This window comes from Tupaia chinensis, unplaced genomic scaffold (genome assembly GCF_000334495.1).
Source record: "Tupaia chinensis unplaced genomic scaffold, TupChi_1.0 Scaffold138407_1, whole genome shotgun sequence".
Taxonomy (NCBI): domain Eukaryota; kingdom Metazoa; phylum Chordata; class Mammalia; order Scandentia; family Tupaiidae; genus Tupaia; species Tupaia belangeri.
The window spans coordinates 2,100,851-2,120,275 of NW_006198305.1; the positions used below are offsets into that span (position 1 = coordinate 2,100,851).

General features: G+C 46.3%; 1 protein-coding gene and 1 pseudogene across 2 annotated transcripts in view; both read right to left on the reverse strand.

The window, feature by feature from the left end:
- Positions 1–3,051: 3,051 nt before the first annotated feature.
- On the reverse strand, positions 3,052–3,929 carry LOC102495939 (protein archease-like; annotated as a pseudogene).
- A 3,234-nt stretch (positions 3,930–7,163) lies between these two features.
- The window catches only part of CFAP418 (cilia and flagella associated protein 418), a 68,878-nt gene continuing 56,616 nt past the window's right edge, over positions 7,164–19,425 (reverse strand). For both annotated transcript variants that reach the window (XM_027765475.1, XM_027765476.1), the window contains exon 6: positions 7,164–7,721. In XM_027765475.1, the coding sequence (XP_027621276.1) occupies positions 7,556–7,721 (166 nt within the window). In that variant the 3' untranslated portion in view covers positions 7,164–7,555. The remainder of the gene's footprint in view (positions 7,722–19,425) is intronic.

Genomic DNA, 19,425 nt, shown 5'->3' on the forward strand with positions numbered 1-19,425 from the left:
TGTGGACAGGATTAGGTTAGTATAGTGGTTAGTTAAATACACAAGTTTGGGACCCAGGCAATCTGAACTCAATTTGTCTTTACTTCTTACTTCCTGAATGACTTTGAGCTAGGTGACTTAACCCATTTGTGCCTCAGGTTTCACATATGGAAAATGGGGTTAATCACAATTTCAACATCATAGGATTATTGTAATGAGGGGGAAAATGTGAGTTAATGCAAGTAAAGTGCTTATAACAAGGACTGGAGAAAGAAAACACTTTAGTAAGTGGTAACTATTGTGGTTTCTGCCATTATTTCAAGAACACATCATTGCTCCTTTTTTTTTTTTTTTTTTTTTTTGTATCATGGATCTGGTAGAAAATAGGTTGCAAACTGTGTGTCAGGTCTACCCAATTGGTTGTAGCTACCTGGACAGCTGTGTTGAGGATTCTGAGGCTGCTTAGTAAGGGGGGATTATACAATGCCCTATTAGTGGGGTGTGCTGTGGGTGAGGAACTGGGGAGTAGTGGTGTGGGTGCCACATAGTTTCATTCCTGTTTTGTGGCTTGTCCTGTGTTAAGGTGTTTTCTTTCCCTCTCTCTGTCCCAGCTCTGTTCTCCCCACCTGCCTTTGTCATCCTGATCTTTGGGTAGGCTTTTCTCCAGTAGCTCATCTGTAGAATCTGGCATCCAGGCAAGGTAAGAAACTTCCGAGTTTTGTTTGTTCTGTTATAGGGTGCATGTATGCACCAGACACAGAGACACAGAGACAGAGAGAGAGGGAAATTGAGAAAGCAACCCCTGGGGGGATGGCTCCACCGCAATCCCTTCTCCTCCTTTCTCGTCTCAGATTTTGGGCACACATGCACACATGCCCAGTGTGCTTTTTAAGCCGTTGGGTCTGAGACTCAACAGTGCAATTGACCACGTGCCTTAAACTCCATGCAATCTGCTGGCTTCAGAAACTTCTGCGTTGTCGTTTTTTTATTTTTTTTGGTGAGAATGAGAAGTCCACATAGCCTTATATTGAGGATGACACCAAACTCAGTGGGACACCTGCAGGTTCCTCTGACCTTACAGAAACCAGGAAGTTCTTCATTGAACAGGTTAGTCTTCCCTGCCCCAACCCCACCCCGCCCCAGGGGATTGTGGAATCTGAACACTGATTGTTAGTACAAGAACTTCTTGACAATCGTGGCAATCATTGACTTGTTAATCCATGCAGTTCAGGACCTTGTACTGGGTTCTGTTTCCACTCAGAGGGCAGTCCTTCCTGCCTGAGCACAGAAGCACAGCACCTCCATGGCCATCTTGGTTAGCAGGGTGCTATTCTGCCAGTTCTTGTGAGTTGTGCTCTGAGTCAGAGAGACCTGGATTTAGGGGCTGGCAGGGGGCATGGGGGGTAAGGCTCTGGAATTCCACATGGTTGACCATGGTTCAAGTCCTGGACCTGGTGGCTTGCTTTCTCACTTTCCCCGCTCCTCTCTCTGTCTCTTTCTGGTCAAATTAAAAAAAAAAAAAAAGATAATAAATAAAACTAAATAAATACTTATCTTAACAAAACGAACAACAACGAAACCCCAAAGAGACCTGGATTTGAAGTCCTCGTTCCATCTATTACTAGCATTATAATTTGGGTAAGTTGCTTACATGCTCTAAACCTCGCTTTCCTTGTCTATAAAATGAGTGACTAACCTCTAGCTGAAATGTGCAATCTCCCTCAATTATGAATGTAGGCAACAAAATGTATTACATGTGACTTCGACACCCATTCAGTCCACATCTTTTAGAGCTGTTAGACACATTTTGAAAAGTTGCCTCTGCTTGTTGCTCCTTCACATTGATGGGAGATGTTAAATCTGCTGCTAGAACTTGTTATTTAATATGTTAATAAGTAATCTTTTTTTTTCTTTGGAGAGGGTTTTGCTATAGGGCGCGCGCTCTCATCAGAAAGACAGAGAGAGACAGAGAGACAGAAAGCGAGAATTCACCCCCCAGGGGAGATGGCCATGCCGCAATCACTTCTCCTCCATTCTTCTCTAGGGATCTTAAGCATGTACACACATGTGCCTGGTGTGAGTTTAAGCTGCCGGGTCCGAGACTCAAACCGCCGTCAACTACATGAGAGTCAGCGACATGGCCATTATGCCAATTACTGATTCCAAGAATCACTTTTTTAAAAAAGAATTATTTATTTAATTTTATTTATCATTATTATTTCAATTTGACTGGAGAGAGACAGAGAGAGAGAAAGTGAGAAAGCAAGCTGTCAGGTTCAGGGTTCAAGCTGTGGCCAGCCATGTGGGAGTCCAGTACCTTAACCATGCCACCTGCCTGCCCTGAAGCGCATCTTTTGATACTTACATTTCAACATAATTGATTTCCTTTGAATACTATATATTTTATTTTATATATTTAAGAACATTATTTTCAGAAAAGGTCCATAAGCTTCACCAGACTGTTAAAGGAGTCCATGACAAAAAGGTTAAGAATTTACAGAATGTGGGGGCTGGCATGGTGTGATGGTTAAAGGTGCTTGATTCCCACACAGCTAACTGTGGTTCAAGTCCTAGACCTGGAGACCTGGCTTTTCTCTCTCTCTCTCTCTGTCCCTCTCTGGTCAAATTAAAATAAATAAATAAAGTTAAATAAAATAATTCTTTTTTCTTTCTTTCTTTTTTTCCAGGTGTAAACATGTATTTTTGTAAATTATCCTTTTTCAAACTGGATTCAGGCCTTGGCTGCTGCTTACATTTCTGGTACCCTCCTGAAAGGCTAAAGCGTACTGGGAGGCCAGTAGGCACCTGTGCCCATCGTAGGGAATTTATAATTGAGGAGCTGTAATTGCCCCTTGAGACGTGTTTAAAGTCTGAATGCAGAGGAATCATGGACCACAGCTGTGCCCTGATTTTCCATTTCTGAAAGTCACACTTAACTTCTGTTCTGAATTTCCATCTACCAACAGATACTGTAGAATTTAAATCATGGTATTTTCTAAAAAAAAAAAAAAAGAGAGAGAGAGGGAGAGGGAGAGGGAGAGGGAGAGGGAGAGGGAGAGGGAGAGAGAGAGAGAGAGAGAGAGAGAGAAGCCTTCCTTCATAGGAGACTGTTTTCTTATTCTCCTGCCTGGTGTCTTATATGTCGATGATCACAAAAACTTCTGGCTTCTCTTCATTATAGATCTGCATGGCTGAATATGTAAGGATGCTTGGACAATGAAAATTCTTCTCCCCACCCAATGGACCATAATTTGAAATTTTTCTGATCACTATTAAGTACTTCCACTTCCCGGAGTATGAAGAATTCATCAGCACTAGAGACCAGCAGGTGGCGTGGTGGTTAAGATGCTGGACACTCCCACATGGCTGACCACGATTCAAGTCCTGGACCTGATGGCTTGCTTTCTCACTTTCCTTCTCTTTCTCTCTGTGTCTCTCTCTGGTCAAATCAAAATAAAATGAATGAATAAATGAATAAAAGTAAATAAAAAAAAAGAATTCATCAGCACTAAACTTGTAAAGCTACTCATTCAAAAAGCGAAACAGAAGTCAGTCATCTCCTTGGGTTTCTACTGCTCCTGTTTTGGGGGTTCTCCAGCCCCAGTATCTGTCATGTAGCCAAACACGGCCATCACACATTGCCCAAATGCTTCCTCCAGGGAATCTCCCCACATGTGTAACTGGACCTCTGCTGTATGATCCAAATATTCATTCTTCCGACAGACTGGAGGGTACTTGGCCTTGACTGCCTTCTGCTCCTCAGTCAAACTGTAATCTCTGACATCTTCCTTTTCCTGTGCCATGATCACAGGGCAGGGCCGGACACCATACTTCTGCACTTTATCTCAATAAAAAAACTATTTAAAAAAAGTAATAAAAAGAATTTGCTGATGGAGAGGAAGCTCTCCAAGGCCACCTTTACTTCTTGAACTGTGCAATTGGTCATATGGGATCCAGCCACCTTCATCACTACACCACCAGCTGGTGCAAGACCACCCTCATTTCTCATACCCATTGTAAATAAGTTCTGGGGGGGACCCAAGATCCTATTCAGTTTTGAGATATCACTAGAAGGACTTACAGAATCAAACAAAAGCTATTATACTAGATAGTTATAATTCATCCAAGTGAAGGAAAAGGAGCCAAGAGAAGAGACGCGTGGAGCAGAAAGTTCTAGCAGTAAAGCTTCAGTTGTCTTCTCCCTGCAGACATGGGCACCATCAACTTTTTCTGGCAATGATATGTGACACAACACATGAGCGTTGCCACTTACGGAGCTTACCTGAGTCCTAGAGCCCAGAGTGTTTCCTGGGGTTCAGACAAACAGAGTAGATTACTACTGTGACTGACCTTTCCTCTTCAGCCCTGGTGAGGCTGAGCTGATGTAACATGGCTTACAGCCCCCACCATAAACCACATTGTTACACTGTCCAGTGTGGTCCCAGACCTTCCAGGCAAACGAAGACACTGATCAGGCAGGACATTCCAAGGCCTTTGAGATACCACCTAGAAGCCAATCGCAATGGTCAGACATTTCTTTGGGTAAGATCAATGCTTTTTAATTTTTTTTTTTTTTTTTTTTTTTTTTTTTTTGTGATAGGAAGTGTGTGCATGGAGAGAGCATGAGAGAGGAAGAGGGAGAAAGAGAGAAACCATTTTGAAAAGGGTCTTATCATGCCTATTCCCATCCCCAGCCCTCCGACTCCTCAGGATCCTGGGTGCCCACATGCATGCCTAGCATATTTTCAAGATAACCTGAAGATCTGAACTCATGATCAGCCTCGAAGCTTCCAGCCCTGCACTGCACTTGCATCACCACTGCCTCAGCAACTGGACCCAGGTAAGGTAAATTCTTTCCTGTGAAGTGCTGTACTCTTAAAACTTGCATGGAGCTATGAACTTAGGGTGGGTGGAGGTGGGTGAGTAGGCAGGGGAATCAGCTTACATTCAGTTGTAGCTACTGAATCACAATTTTGAGAAAGTTTTCATTTGCTTTATTTTGTTTGAGTTTGCTATAGGGTGCATGCACTTGCCAGAGAGAAAGAGTGAGAAATCACCCCCGGGGGGATGGCCACGTGGCAATCCTTTCCCCTCCAGTCTCCTCTCAGGATTTTGGGCACACATGCACATGTACCAGGAGTGATTTTTCTGCTGCCAGGCCTGGGACTCAAACCACAAAATAAGCCTTATGGGATCCAGCATCTTCACTTCCATGGCAGCTTCTGGCCCTAGAGAAAGTTTTTTTTTTTTTTTTTTTGGTAGCCTGCAAAAACAATGTAGAATTTGTAGAGTTCATTGTTTCCAGAGGCAACTGAATAATGCCAGTGATTAAAAACATCACTGGGCCTTCATTTAGCACCTAACTTTTTTTTTTTTTAAAGGATTTTTGCCATAGGCTATGTGTACTCACTGGAGAGAGACACAGAGAGACAGTAAGAGGAAAATGAGAAATCACCTCCCAGGGAAATGGCTATTCCAAATTCCCTTCTCCTCCAGTCCCCTCTTGGGGTTTTGGACACTCTTACACACGTGCCTGCAGTGATTTTCAAGCTGCTGGGTCTGGGACTAAGACTGAGGTTGGCTACGTGGGAGTCTAGCACCTTAACAACCACACCAACTGCTGGTTCCAGCACCTAACATTTTTGAAAAGGTATTTCTGGCAGTTGTTTCATTTAATTCTCAAAAGCAGTAGTGAGAAGGGTGTTGTTAGGTATCTGAGAAGTGGGAGGCATGGAGGCTGGGACTCTCCATGGTCATAAACGAGGGAGCAGGAGCAGAATGTGGATGGTCCTGCCCTCTTCCCTCACCCTGCCCTGCCCTTCCTCTTCCTCCAGGGTGGTTCAGACAGAGCCAGTCCTGTGGCCAAGATCAGTAGATATTTTGCAGAATCAGGTAGTTGGTAATGCCAGGGTGGAGCTTGGGAGCTTAAGGAGCTTTGGAGATGGCTGTTCTGGGGTGCCTGACACGGGCGGTTACTGAGGTCACTGCCCGCCTGATGTGACTAACTCACGCATGGGAAAGCACGCTGCTTGCTGGAGCATGGCATCTCGAGGTCCGGCATGTTTCAACTCATCTAAAGCAAGCTGTCGCCCAGAGTCATGACCTCACTTGAGCGCTGGCGTAAATTACATGCGGTCTCCAGGTTAACGCTGAGAAGCCACTCTCTCCAGACGCTTTCCCTGAGCGGACTTCCCCAGGTTGTGGACGCTGCACCTGGCCCTCTCTGCAGGAGCCTGCATCTCCCCAAGGGGGAGAACTATAGTGTGCTCGAGTTTCCCACCAGGTCCCTCTGACCTGCACTGTCCCCGCAGAGCAGCAGGCTTTCTGGGGTGCAGCTGGAATCAAGATAGTTTTGTGTTTTCCCTGAAATGACATATGCACTCACAAGTATATAGTATTCTTTTTTTTTAAGAGACAGATTTTCGCTATATGGTGCATGTGCTCGCTGGAGAGACAAACACAGAAAGAGAAAAAGTGAGAAATCATCCCCCAGGCGTATGGCCACACTGCAATTCCTTCTCCCTTCTCTTCTGGGGATTTTGGGCATGCATGCACACATGCCAGGTGTGAGTTTCAAGCTTTTGGGTCCAGAACTCAAACTGGGTCTGGCCCTATGAGAGTCCGGCACTTTAACCACTATACCGCCTGCTGGCCCCCATGTATATACTATTTTATAACTTGTGTAGGAATTGCCACTATTTTATGGAGGTCTGTACTCCTTCCATCTCATCCCGCCCCCATTTTTGAGTGAGAGAAAGAAAGAGGGAGAGAGAAAGGAAGAGAGGCAAGGACAGGCATTTCTGTGTCTTGCCATGTAACAATTCTCCAGGCCCAGTTAGCTAGAATTACAAGCAGGCACCACTACTCCCAGTGTGTTCTGGTTGACCTGGGAAACTAAACCCAGGTCTGCCCATGTCTCTCCCAGCCTCCCAAGCAGTGGCACTGTCTGTGTGCTACCATGGCTGGACCTATGTGGCTTTATCAAGGTTGGCTTTAAAAGGCTCATTTTAAAAAAAGTTTATTTCTTCCATGAGAGAGACAGCGAGACACAGAGGTAGAGAGATAGGCACCCTGAACAGGGTCTTCATGCTGTGATCCACCCCCGGCTTTAGCCAGCCTAATCACAGGCACACTGGTGCATGCCTGGGGTGTAGATGGAAGCGTCAGGGTGTTGCTATGTGGGTCTAGTTGCTCCTGTGCCACCATCTGGCCCTGAAGGGGGTAACTTACAGTGACCATTCTCTCCTCTTCCTGCAGTGCAATTCCTTGGAGCATGACTCTGGAAGGGGGTAACTTACAAACCTTTAGGGCCTCAACACCCAGCTGGACTGCAGCTGTGTAGGGCAGGGCCTGTCCTGTCCTGCATCTCAGTACCTACTACAGTGCCTGGCATGGCATATAGGAGCCACTTGGTAAGTGCTTGTCGAGTGAATAAATAGAAATTCATCCTACGAGGTCGTTCACTGAATTAGTTTCCTGTGGTGTGCCAAAATCCAGGTGGCTTAAAACACTAGACATTTATTCTCACACAGTTTTCAGAGGTCAGAAGTCTGAAATCAGTATTGCTTAGCCAAAGTCAAAGTGTTGGCAGGTTACATTCCTTCTGGAGGCTCCAGTGGGGGATCTGGTTTTCCCAGCCTCTGGTGGTGGTGGCATTCCTTGGCTGCAGCCACAATCTCTGCCTCCTCGCTTTCCGTGTGTCAAATCCGGCTGCCTCCCTTCTAATTGCATGGACAATGTTCCTGAGGAAGGAAGAGGTAATGTATGGAGGTGATGCAATGCTCTGTGAGGCTGACCCACATAGGAAGGTTCTGGGTTTGCATCTGGAGACTTCCCTGAACATTCCAGGTGCCCACACTCCTATGATCCAGGGCTGGCTTAGGCTGAGGATGGATTGTGGCATGAAGACCCTGTTGGAGGTATTGTCTGTCTTTCTTTCTCTATTGCTCTCTGTCATGGAAGGGATTTTCATTTTAAAAGAAATGTTCTTTAAAAAATCTTTAATCCCCTGGGGCCGGCAGATGGTGTGGTGGTTAAAGTCGCTGGATTCCCACATGAGCAACTGTGCTTTGAGTGCCGGACCTGGTGGCTTGCTATCTCATTCCCCCACCCCACCCCATCTCTCTCTGATCAAAATTGGAAAATAATAATAAATAAAAAGTTAAATAAAATAATTCTTTAAAAATACTTTAATCCCACCTCAAACCCCTCTCCTTTTTTGTATAAGGTGCATTCACAAGTACCCGGTGTTAAGAACTGGGGGGCCACTGTTTGGCTTCTCCCAACGACAATGGAAGTACAAACATGGAAAAAGCTGGGTCACTGCCTCACCAGGAAGTCTGATGGGGAAGAAGACAAAATTCCTAAACACTTCTGATTTGGGACAAGATCAATAGAAGACTGGTTCATGGCAAGCCATCGTGCTCACATGTACTATGGGAAACATAAGGACCTCCTTCAGCTTTTTTTAATTTTTTTTTATTTTTTATTTTTTGGAGAGATTTTCACTGTAGGGCGCGTGCGCTCGCCAGACAGACAGAGAGAGACATAGAGACAGAAAGCGAGAAATCACCCCCCAGGGGGGATGGTCACGCCGCAATCCCTTCTCCTCCATTCTCCTCTCGGGATCTTGGGCACGCACGCACACGCGCCCGGCGTGAGTTTTAAGCCACCGGGTCCGGGACACGAACCGCGGTCGACTACGTGGGAATCCAGCGACATAGCCATTACGCTAACTGCTGGTTCCCCTTCAGCTTTTAGAGACTCAGCCTCCAGCAGCCCTCACTTGCCCTGCCAAAGCCACCTCCATGACTGAGCTCTTGAAGGAGAAGAGTCCATCCTCACCCAGGCCCTGGTCCTTGGCTCCCGGGGTGTTCTTGTGGGGAACTCATCCTGCAGGCTGTTCTAGGCAGAGGAAACAGCGCATGTGCAAATGCTCAGAGGTGGCTTCCAGTGTTACTGGAATTTGGAGTGAGGGAAAACAAGCTGAGATGAGGGTGCAGCAGAGGCAGGCTGCTTCTGGAAGGTCCGGTGTGCACTGTCAGAGGCTGAGTGTGGATAAGGAGGGGCAGAAGGAGCCCTGTGATTTGCAAAGACGGTCCTGAGGGCTATGGACAGTGGGCTGAGGGCTCTCAGACCAGAGTTCGAAGGAGACAAATGATAAGGCCTAACCCATGCAATAGCTGTGAGAATGGTGGGATGGGTGAATTAGAGATTTCTGGCTGGACAGGGCCCGATGACTAATTCGATGTGGTAGAAGGAGTAGTAGGTGACTCCCCTGACCCAAACTACAAGCACAGAGGAAGAACAACTTTGAGGAAGCTGGGGAGGAAGGGCGAGATTCGTTCTCTTGTAGACATGTTGAGTTGGAGGATCTCTCGGGACTTCATGTCAGCAGCAGACAGTTTAATATTTTAGACTAAAGCGCATGAGAGAGGTCAGAACAGGAGGTGCAGATTTGGACTCCTGAGCATATACACGGAAATTAAAACCATAGGGGTGAATGAGATTGCTAGGGAAAGGGTGTGGAGTGAGACCAGAAGCCTGGGAGAAAACCTGCAGGGAAATAAAGTTCTAAATACTGGAGCCAGCAGATGGTGTAGTGGTTATGTTGCTGAACACCCACATAATCGACTATGGTTCAAGTCTTGGACCTGGCAACTTAAAACTCATGCTGAGCATGTGTGTGTGTGTGTGTGTGTGTGTGTGTGTGCACCCAAGATCCTGAGAGGAGAATGGAGAAGGGATTTCGGTGTGGCCATCCCCCCTGGGGCTGATTTTTTGCTTTCTGTCTCTCTGGCGAGTACATGTACCCTATAGGAAAAAAATCCCTCTAAAGGGGCTGGCAGGTGGCATGGTGATTAAGGGCACTGGACTCCCACATGGACAACCATGGTTCAAGTCCCAGACTTGGCAGCTTACTTTCTCACTTTCCCTCTCTCTCTCTCACTGGTCAAACTAAAATAAATAAAGATAAATAAAATAATTCTTAATAAAAAGTCTCTAAAAAGAAAGTTCAAAATACTTTCAGAGGAAGAGACATCGAGATAGTGTGGTCAAAGTGGCAGGAGATCTGGGAAGAGAAGCTGCTGTAAGGGCTCTAGGTTGCCTACACAACACCTGCTCTTCCATCCTCCTTCCCAGCAGGTGTCTATCCTTCTTGATGTAGGTTTATGGACTTTCCCATCCCAGGAAATGAATCCTGACAGGGGAAGATGGCGTTGATAACCCCATTCTCTTTGTAGTGATTGGTTTAAGAAGGGACATGTGACCTGCTAGGACCAAGAAAGTATGAAAGGAGTTCTAAGGGATTTCTGGGTAAGGTTTTCTTATTTTTAAGACAGAGGCAAGGACACGATGGTTCTCTTTTACCCTAGAGTTCATTGAGACCACATGTGGTATCTGGAACAGTGGCAGCTATTTTGTGACCATTAGAAAAAGCAGTCTAGGGATCAAGTCAGCACACCAAGAATGGCAGAAATAATGTACAGCTGGGAGGTATTTAGATCTTCCTGCATCTAGTTTCTGTGTGGCCAGATATATCAGGCTAAATAATGGCCCCCAGATAGAGCTAGGTCTTAATCCCTGGAACCTGTGAATGTGACGTTATATGGCAAAAAAGGGCTTGGCAGAGTGACTAAAGCTCTCAAAATGGGCAGCTTAACTTGGGTTATCCAGGTGGGCCCTAAATGCAATCACTTGTACCCTTGTAAGAGGGAGGCAAGAAGCTATTTGACACACACAGAAGAGAAAGCCAGTGATTAGGGTGATGTGGCCAGAAGGGAAGGATGCCAACGTCCACCAGAATTTGAAAGAGGCAAAGAACAGAGTCTCCAGAGGCAACGTGGCCCTGCCGACAGCTTGCTTTCAGACTTCCGGACTCCTGAACTGTGAGAGAATGTTTCTGTTGCTTTAAGCTGCCCAGTTTATGGTGTTTTGTCATAGAGCCCTAGGAGTCCAGTGCAGTAATTTTGGGGGTTGTGGAGGAGAAGCCCAGCACCCTCTCTGATCTGGAAACAAGAAGGGGTCCCATGGATCTGGTGGCTGAAATGGTAGAAAGAGGCTGTGCTGCATTGAAGTTGGGTTAAAAGAGGATTTAAAGAAATATGGTTTCTGGGGCTGGCAGGTGGTGTGGTGGTCAAGGTGTTGGACTCCCACATGACTGTGATTTGAGTCCTAGACCTAGCGGCTCTCTCTCTGGTAAAATTGAAGAATAAATCATTCTTTTTTAAAAAATGGTTTCTAGAATACCAGAAATCAGAACTTGTCATCCATCCAGGAATTTTGTTGTTGTTGCTAGTCAGTGTGTGTGTGCTTGCCAGAGAGAGACAGAGATAGGGAGAGAGAGAAGGCACCCCTCAGTGAGATGTGATGGTACTGCAATCCCTTCTTCATTTCTCCATTCCATCAGAACTTTGGGCACACACACACGCACCCAGTGTGTTTTTAAGTCTTCCAGGGCTGAACTGGGTGGATCATGTGGGATCTAGCTTCCCTTAACCAGCTGGTTGTAGGACTGGCCCCATCCAGGAACCTATCATGCCCCTACTGTGTGTAATACAGATACAGTAAGAGTTGGAGTTGTCTTTGAGCCTCAAAGACTAGAGGAGGAGGCAGTCTTCTCCAGAGGGAGTCAGCAGGTCTGAAAGACCCTCACCCAGGGTGTGGGTGGATTCACATTGTCAGAGCTGGGGGTGGAAGTGCTGGGGTATAAATTCCCGAGCTCACCTGCTAGTCCTGCTAAGGGGCCCCTGCTGGGCAGGAAGGTACTGGAGTCTGAAAGTGCCCCAACAAAGCAGCTGTGAGGAGTGTGCAGGGGCCCAAGGACTTGTTTGACTCATGTTCTCTGGAGTCAAGACAAAGGCAGTGGAGGAACCTGGTCTGGAGTCTTGCATGACCTGGAGGGAAGTCCACAGGGTGACTGGTGGAGCTGTTAAGCTCTAGGAGCCCTCTGAGGCCTGCAGCCAAGGACCTGGGGATCTGGGCTGGGAACAGCAAGTGTCTCTGGGATGGGACTCTCTTCAGTACAACTGGGGGCTGGGACTTGTGGCCACTTGTGTCTACTGGGCCCTGGAAGGGAATGGATATCCTTGGAGGAGGAAGGAGCCTCTAGGCTGCTCCACTGGTGGGCATGCTGGTTGACTTTGAACTTGGGCCAAGAGTGATTTTATATGACTCTCCAACCTGGGGATGGGAAAAGTACGTGGCCTCTTCACAGAGGCCACCCACAGGCGCACTGGATGCAAGTACTCCATCACCAGACATGGTGAGTTGGCAACAGAGGTCATGATGGCATCTTTTCTTCAACCTTATGTATGAAACTGAGGAGGAAGGATGGGCCTACATAATTAGGATTGGAGGGGCTGGCAGGTTAGTCCGAACTGGGGATGGAGGCTGCAGATCCTGGTCCACTCAGTAACACGAATATTGCAACCCCAGCTCCTCCTGATAGGAGCTTCCTCGGGGAGAGAAGTTGCTCTCTTCTTTTTTTCTCATGGTGGTTGGGAGGACACTTTAACACTTTGACATGGTGGAGACAGTCATGGCTTCTGTGGTACAGCGTAGCTCTCTCTCTCTCTCATTTTTCTTCTGTTTCGCCTTTTTCTTTTTCCCCTGCCCCTTTCTCTTTTCTCCTAGTATGTCTCCCTGGCTTTGGGTCTCTCTCCTCTCTCTCTCTCTCTCTCACACACACACTCACACACACACTCACAGCATGGCTTTATTCTGGTCTCCTCGACTAGGGGACTGGGACATCACAAGAAGCACCTGTGCTCTGACCCGCCCATGCACACGTTTTCTGTGTTCTCATTTATACTTCCTTATTCCCTTCACTTGTGCCTGCCTTGTCCCTTCATTCACCTGTCTTTTTATTGGTAAACATCCAGGCATCTTCCTGGTGCCCCTCCCTGCACCCCCACTTTGGCCTGGACCCAATCTGCAGAAAAGTCTCAGTTCCCTGGGTCCCAAGTGGGGGTCAGGAGCCTGCTGGGGGTGCGCATCAGGCAGGCAGAGCCCACAGATGGCAGGCTCCGAGGCCATGACTCCTTAGAAGCTACTCAAACAGGAGGAGAGGATTACAGCCCTCTCAGCCTGTACCTCCTTGGGCTTCTTCTTCCTGAAGGCCAGGCCCCAGGATAAGAGTGCCAAAGAGGTGACCAGCAGATGGCATAGTGGTTATGTCTCTCTCTGGACTCCCCCATGGCTGACTGCAGTTTGAGTCCCACACCCACTGACTTGAAACTCATGCCAGGTGTGTGTGCGTACATGCCCAAGATCCCAGGAGGAGAATGGAGGAGAGGAGAAGGGGTTATGGTGTGACCATCTTCTTTGGGGGGTGATTTCTCACTTTCCCTTTCACTCTCTCTCTCCAGAAAGTGCATCTGCCTTATGGCAAAAACCTCTTTAAAAAAAAAAAAAAAAGAAAGAAAAAAAAGAAAGAAAGAAAAAGGAAAAAAGAGTGCCAAGGAGAAGGCTGCAGAGCTCTCCATCCCCATGCAGTAGAATGCCAGGCTACCCAAGGGAGAGTCTGGGTCCTGTCTCTCTGGTGACCACTGGCAGATCATGCAATCCCGTTGAGCCTCAGTTTATATTTTTAAAATCTAGAAAATATTTGCTCTACCTGTTGCACAAAGGGCTCTGTGGAGTTACCTACCTCCAAGAGTGAGTACAATGATGACGGGGATGTTACTAGCGATAGCAATGGTTATGTTTGCCAGGCACTGTTCTAGGTGCCTTACTGTATAAACTTAGTACAATAATCGCATGTATAGGCACTAATATCATTTATTTTTCTTTCTTTCTTTTTTTTTTTAAAGGCTTTTGCTATAGGGCACATGTGCTCACCAGAGACAGAAAGCAAGAAATCGCCCCCAGGGGCGATGGCCATGCCGTAATCCATTCTCCTCCATTCTCCTCTCGGGATTTTAGGCACACATGCACATGTGCCTGGCATGAATTTAAGCCACCGGTTAAGTCCTGGTCCAGGACTTGAACTGTGGTTGACTACATGGGAGTCTGGCAACATAGCCATTACTCCAACTGCTGGTCCCTATCATTTTGTTTTTAACAGTTTAGGAAAGGGAGGTGCAGGGAAGTCAATTTACTGGTTAAGTTACAGCTGGCAAGCAGCAGAGTTAGGCTTTCAAACCCAGCAGTCAGCCCCAGATGCCACTCCCTTAGGGTTCAGCATTTTCCTGATGGCCTGTGAAATTCTTTCCTTCCTATACTTTTCTGAGATAGCCTGGAAGAACAGTGTTGGTGGCCCTCTTCTGAGTACCTCTGAGAAACTAGGTCTGGCGTGATAGACAGGTACCCAGGGAAAGGTTATCGAGTCTCCAGAGTTATTTTCTAGGCCCTAAAAGCAGATGGCCAGTTCTACCCGGGTCTTCTGAGGGACATGAGGTCACTGGGAGGAGACTTTGACCAGGGCTTCAGTGAACATCTGTTTTCCAGTGAGATCTCTTCAGGCTTTGTTACCATAATACATTTATTTTTGGAGAATTATCAATACTATTCCTATCTCAGCATGCCCAGGCTTCTCTTTGCTACATTCTTTCTGGTTTCTTTTAAAATATATTATGTATCGACTCTGCTGGTGCTTTCTTTGCTCTTCTAAAAGAGTGTCCACGTTGGAAGCACTGTTTATCCACTCATTTCTCCAGCAAACGTGACTTCCATGTATAGGACTGTGCTAATCACTCTGGGGGGATATTAAAGATTAAATCAGTGTGATCTTTGCCTTCAGCAACAAGCAGTTCACTAGAGACATACTAACTGCACAGAGCTCACCATAATGCCACATGGAATGGCATTTGTACACTTATTCTAGGATGTCAGACAGGGCTCTTGTGAAGTTTCCCTGAGGAGATAACATGAATAAGGTGTAAAGACCCCAAGATACAGTGATTTCTAGGTCAATGTTTTTTTTTTTTTTTTTGGGAGAGATTTTCGCTATAGGGCGCTTGCGCTTGCCAGACAGACAGAGAGAGACATAGAGACAGAAAGCGAGAAATCACCCCCCAGGGGGGATGGTCACGCCGCAATCCCTTCTCCTCCATTCTCCTCTCGGGATCTTGGGCACGCACACACACGCGCCTGGTGTGAGTTTTAAGCCACCGGGTCCGGGACGTGAACCGCGGTCGACTACGTGGGAGTCCAGCGACATAGCCATTATGCTAACTGCTAGTTCCCAAGTCTTTTGATATAATTTTATTTCTCTCTGTGATAGTGAAGCTGTAATAGCAACCTAGTCTTGTGGGATGACTCTGCTCCACAAGGTCATTCAGAGACCTAGCTCTATCTTCATGCTTTGCCCCACTGTCCTATAAGGTGGTGTTCTCATCTGTATGGCTAAATGTTCATAGAAAGCTTCCCATGGGCATTGCCACATCAGAATTCCAGCCTATGGGATAGGCAAAGAGAGGATGGAAAAACATATTAATACAACACATGCTTTAAGGCCCAAACTTGGAAGTGGCTCACATGTCCTGTTGACCAGAATTTGGTCATAGAATTTGGTTATTTGGCCACACCTAGTTATGAAGGAGGTTGAGAAATGTAGTCTATAGCCAGGTGGCCAAGAGCCCAGCCAAAAGTTTAACTTAGAAGGAAGGGATAATGGGGATTATTATCTCTATAGCTCTATCACAATGAACTGAGCCTAGACAAATGAATACTGTTAGGAATTAGCATGGTAGGGCATTCCAGGTGCATTCCAGAAAATGGCAGATGTGGGACCAGCAGTTGGCATAATGGCTATGTCACTGAACTCCCATGTAGTCAACCGTGGTTCGAGTCCTGGACCCGGTGGCTTAAACTCATGCCGTGTGTGTGTGTACCCAAGATCCCATAGAGGAGAAGGGATTGCAGTGTGACCATCCTCTCTGGGCGGTGATTTCTCGCTTTCTGTCTCTCTTGGTCTTTCTGGTGAGTGAGTGCATGTGCCCTTATAACAAAAACCTCTCCATAGCAAAGGAAAAGGAAAAAAAAAAAAAAGGTAGATGTGGGGGAAGGTGCAAGATGTATTTGGAGAAAGCACTTATTCGTCATTACTGGAGTTTTCATAGAGAAGGTGGAGATGGGACCAGCCCTAATCTCTTATATAGGCTGCTCAACCTTCTGATAGAATGTGACTGTTGCTTGTATATCTGCTGTTCCAAACCCTTGAACTGTCTTTAATCAATCACATAGGGTGTGTGCACCCTCAGCCCTGCTTAGGAAATTTAATCTTGAACTGATAGCCACCTTGATCTTATCAAAATTTGGCTTCCCAAGGGTGTGACATTTGACTTCTCAACAGTAATTCTTATATTCATGCTGGTTGCCAGAGTTCAATAAAAGATCTTTTTTAGTCTAGTCTGCTTATAAAAGCATTTCATCTTGTTGGATTTTGTGTTAAGCCCTTCAAAGAGCTGGTTACATAAAGAACACTTTGATACATTCTAATATCATTAAGGATGTTGTCCACAATTTTGTTCATTGCATCATGTGTGTAAGAATCAACCACATATATCTTGCAATATCGTGTTACTCTGTCCTTGTAATTTGACACTAACAAATGCTTATTAAGACACAGGTACTGGGCCAGGTGCTGGAAATATAGAAGAGCTTACAGTCTGGGGGAGGTGGTGCGGCTGTGTGGCACACGGGATGAATAGATTATAGGCATTTATGACATAATTTGGTAAGTGTTGTAAGAGGCATAGGATAAAATTCTGGGGAGCCTGGAGGAAAAGTTGAGAAGGGCTTCTGGAGAAACTGAGTCACTGACTCTTGGAGGTCAAATAAGGATTAATTATAAGAGGAATGGATAAAAGAATATTCCAAGTAAAGAGAACAACTTAAGATCACGTAGAAATGCAAAAGGGTGGAGTGAAAAATGCAAGTAGCTCAGTACAACGCCGGTGGAGGGGGAGCAGAGGGATACAGCCAGAAATGTAGGCTGGGCCAGTCTGGGCTTTTCCTGATGGCTCAGTGTGGTCCTGGCAGGTGACCAGATCCATGTCTTAGAAATGTCACTATTAACATACATTAGGCAGGGACGAGACTAAGAAGGGAAGCCATTATAATATTTCAGGTGAGAAATGGTGTGGCTTTCAATGTAGGAAGACAACGTGGGCACAGAGAGATGGAAAGGGATTGGAATATTAAGGATGAAGAATTCATCATATGTGGTGCCTGATTTGGGGATAAAGAGGGAGAATTCGGCAATGACTCTGGTATGTTTGGACTGGTGGTAGTACTCAGACAGGAGAAGATTACAGGTGAGGAGTGGGAGTGCTGACGCATTTGACCATAGGATGATTTCACACTGAGATGAGGGTCAGGCAGTCAGACACGCAGGAGGAAGATAAAGAGGTAGGAGTACGGAGGGGCTGGTTAAAGGTAGGGCGGGTGTTCAAACCCGGTGAACATTGAATGACACACATGCTGAGTTGTCAGATGCTTTTGTTTCAATTAAAAATACGATGCTCACGAAAAGCTTCCTGTGGGCCTAGAACCTTCATACTTGTTTACTCAGCCTTTTCTGAAAACCTGTGAAGAAGAATGTGTTTATTGATAACTGGCCTGAATGGAGAAAGGATCGAAATCTACAGGTATTATTGGCAGTTCTATTTTTTTTTTTTTTGGAGAGGTTTTTGCTACAGGGCACTTGCGCTCACCAGACAGAGACAGAGAGACAGAAAGTGAGAAATCACCCTCTGGGGGGATGGTCACGCCACAATCCCTTCTCCTCCATTCTCTCAGGATCTTGGGCATGCACACACGCGCCTGGCGTGAGTTTTAAGCCACCGGGTCCAGGACGTGAACCGCGGTCGACTACGTGGGAGTCCAGCGACATAGTCATTACATTAACTGCTGGTTCCCGGCAGTTCTATTTTTATGGTGAAGTTCAGAGAGGTGAAATAAGCTGTTCAAGTTCAGTTTGTATAATAGGTAGGAGATGGGGATTTGAGGGTAAGTCCTTCACTGTGTGGTCTATACCACACCTACCTTTTCTGATATGGGTGACCTTTGAGTTAGATGCTTAGATTCCAGTGGAACATGCTGTTCATGGGACTGCAAGAGTCAGTGGGAAAGGGGCAACCTGACTGTGGTTTTGACTCAGGTTCACATACTGGGTTCTCCCCTGAGGCTGGCTCAACCCAGTGCTGTAGTCTCAGAATGTTGGGAGAGAGCCAGGAACTCATCATAGTGTCTGTCTTCATTTGTTGTTGTGTTGCGTACAGAAATACCTAAGACTGGGTGAATTTAAGAGAGTAGAGAATATTTTTTTTTCAGAGAGATAAGGTGTGTGTGCTTACCAGAGACAAAGAGATAGATAAAGTGAGAATTCGCCCTCTAGGAGGATGGCCACATTGCAGTCTCTGCTCCATTATCCTCTTGGGATCTTGGGTGCACACACATATGCACCTGGTATGTTTCAAGCTGCAGGTCTGGGACTTAAACCGGAGTTGACTGTGTGGGACAGTGAGGTAACCATTACTCCATCTGCTGGTTCTGAGAATAGAGGTTTATTTGACTCACAGTTCTGGCCATATAGAAGGTCCAAAGGCATCACAAAATGGTGGTGGGCAGGTTCTTGAACAGAGCCACTGTCCCTATTTCTGCCTGCTCTGGTCATCTTTTCCCTTGTATAAACACACCAGAATTCAACCTGAGGAACCCTGCCCTATGACCTTATCACACCCAAAGTTCTCATCTTGGGGCACCACAAAGGGATTAAGTTTCACTTAACATCTCTATAGTACAACCAAGTCCCAATACATGGATCTGAGGGGACATCCAAGCAATATCCTTGTACAAGTAGGCTTTCTCCCTCTCTCAGCCCCCTACATCCCCTGTAGTCCTGGCTGCTAGAGGGTAGGCCTGTGATGAGCCAAACCAATACTAGGACAGGCCTGTCCCTGGTAGGAGAGACTCACTGGCATTATTAACAGGTTTTGAAAGGTTTACATGAGAAGGGGACAAGGGTGGAGGAAATACTAAATTATTGACATTTGTTTAGCATAAGGCAGGTGTAGAGGGTCGAATTGTGTCCCTTCCATCCCAGATATATCCAAGTCCTAACCCTCAATACATGTGGATATGGCCTTATTTGGAAAAGGGGTCTTTGCAGATGTAATTAAGAATATCGAGAGGAGACTAACCAGGATTTATGGTGGGTTTCCTTATAAGAGAAAAAAGGAGCTCTGACAAACAGGAAAGACCCCATGTGAAGACCGAGGCAGAGACTGGGGTGATGCAGCCCCAAGTACAGGAATGCTTGGAGATACCAGAAGAGACAGGGAAGCATCTGACTATAGTCCAGTAGTAGAGCTGGACTTCTGCTTCCAGAACTGTGACAGAGGAGTGATTTCTATTGTTGTAAGACACCAGTTCCAGCTGGCAAACATGTGGTGGGCGAGGGCCTCCTACACCCAAGGAGAATCGGATCACACTCGGCAT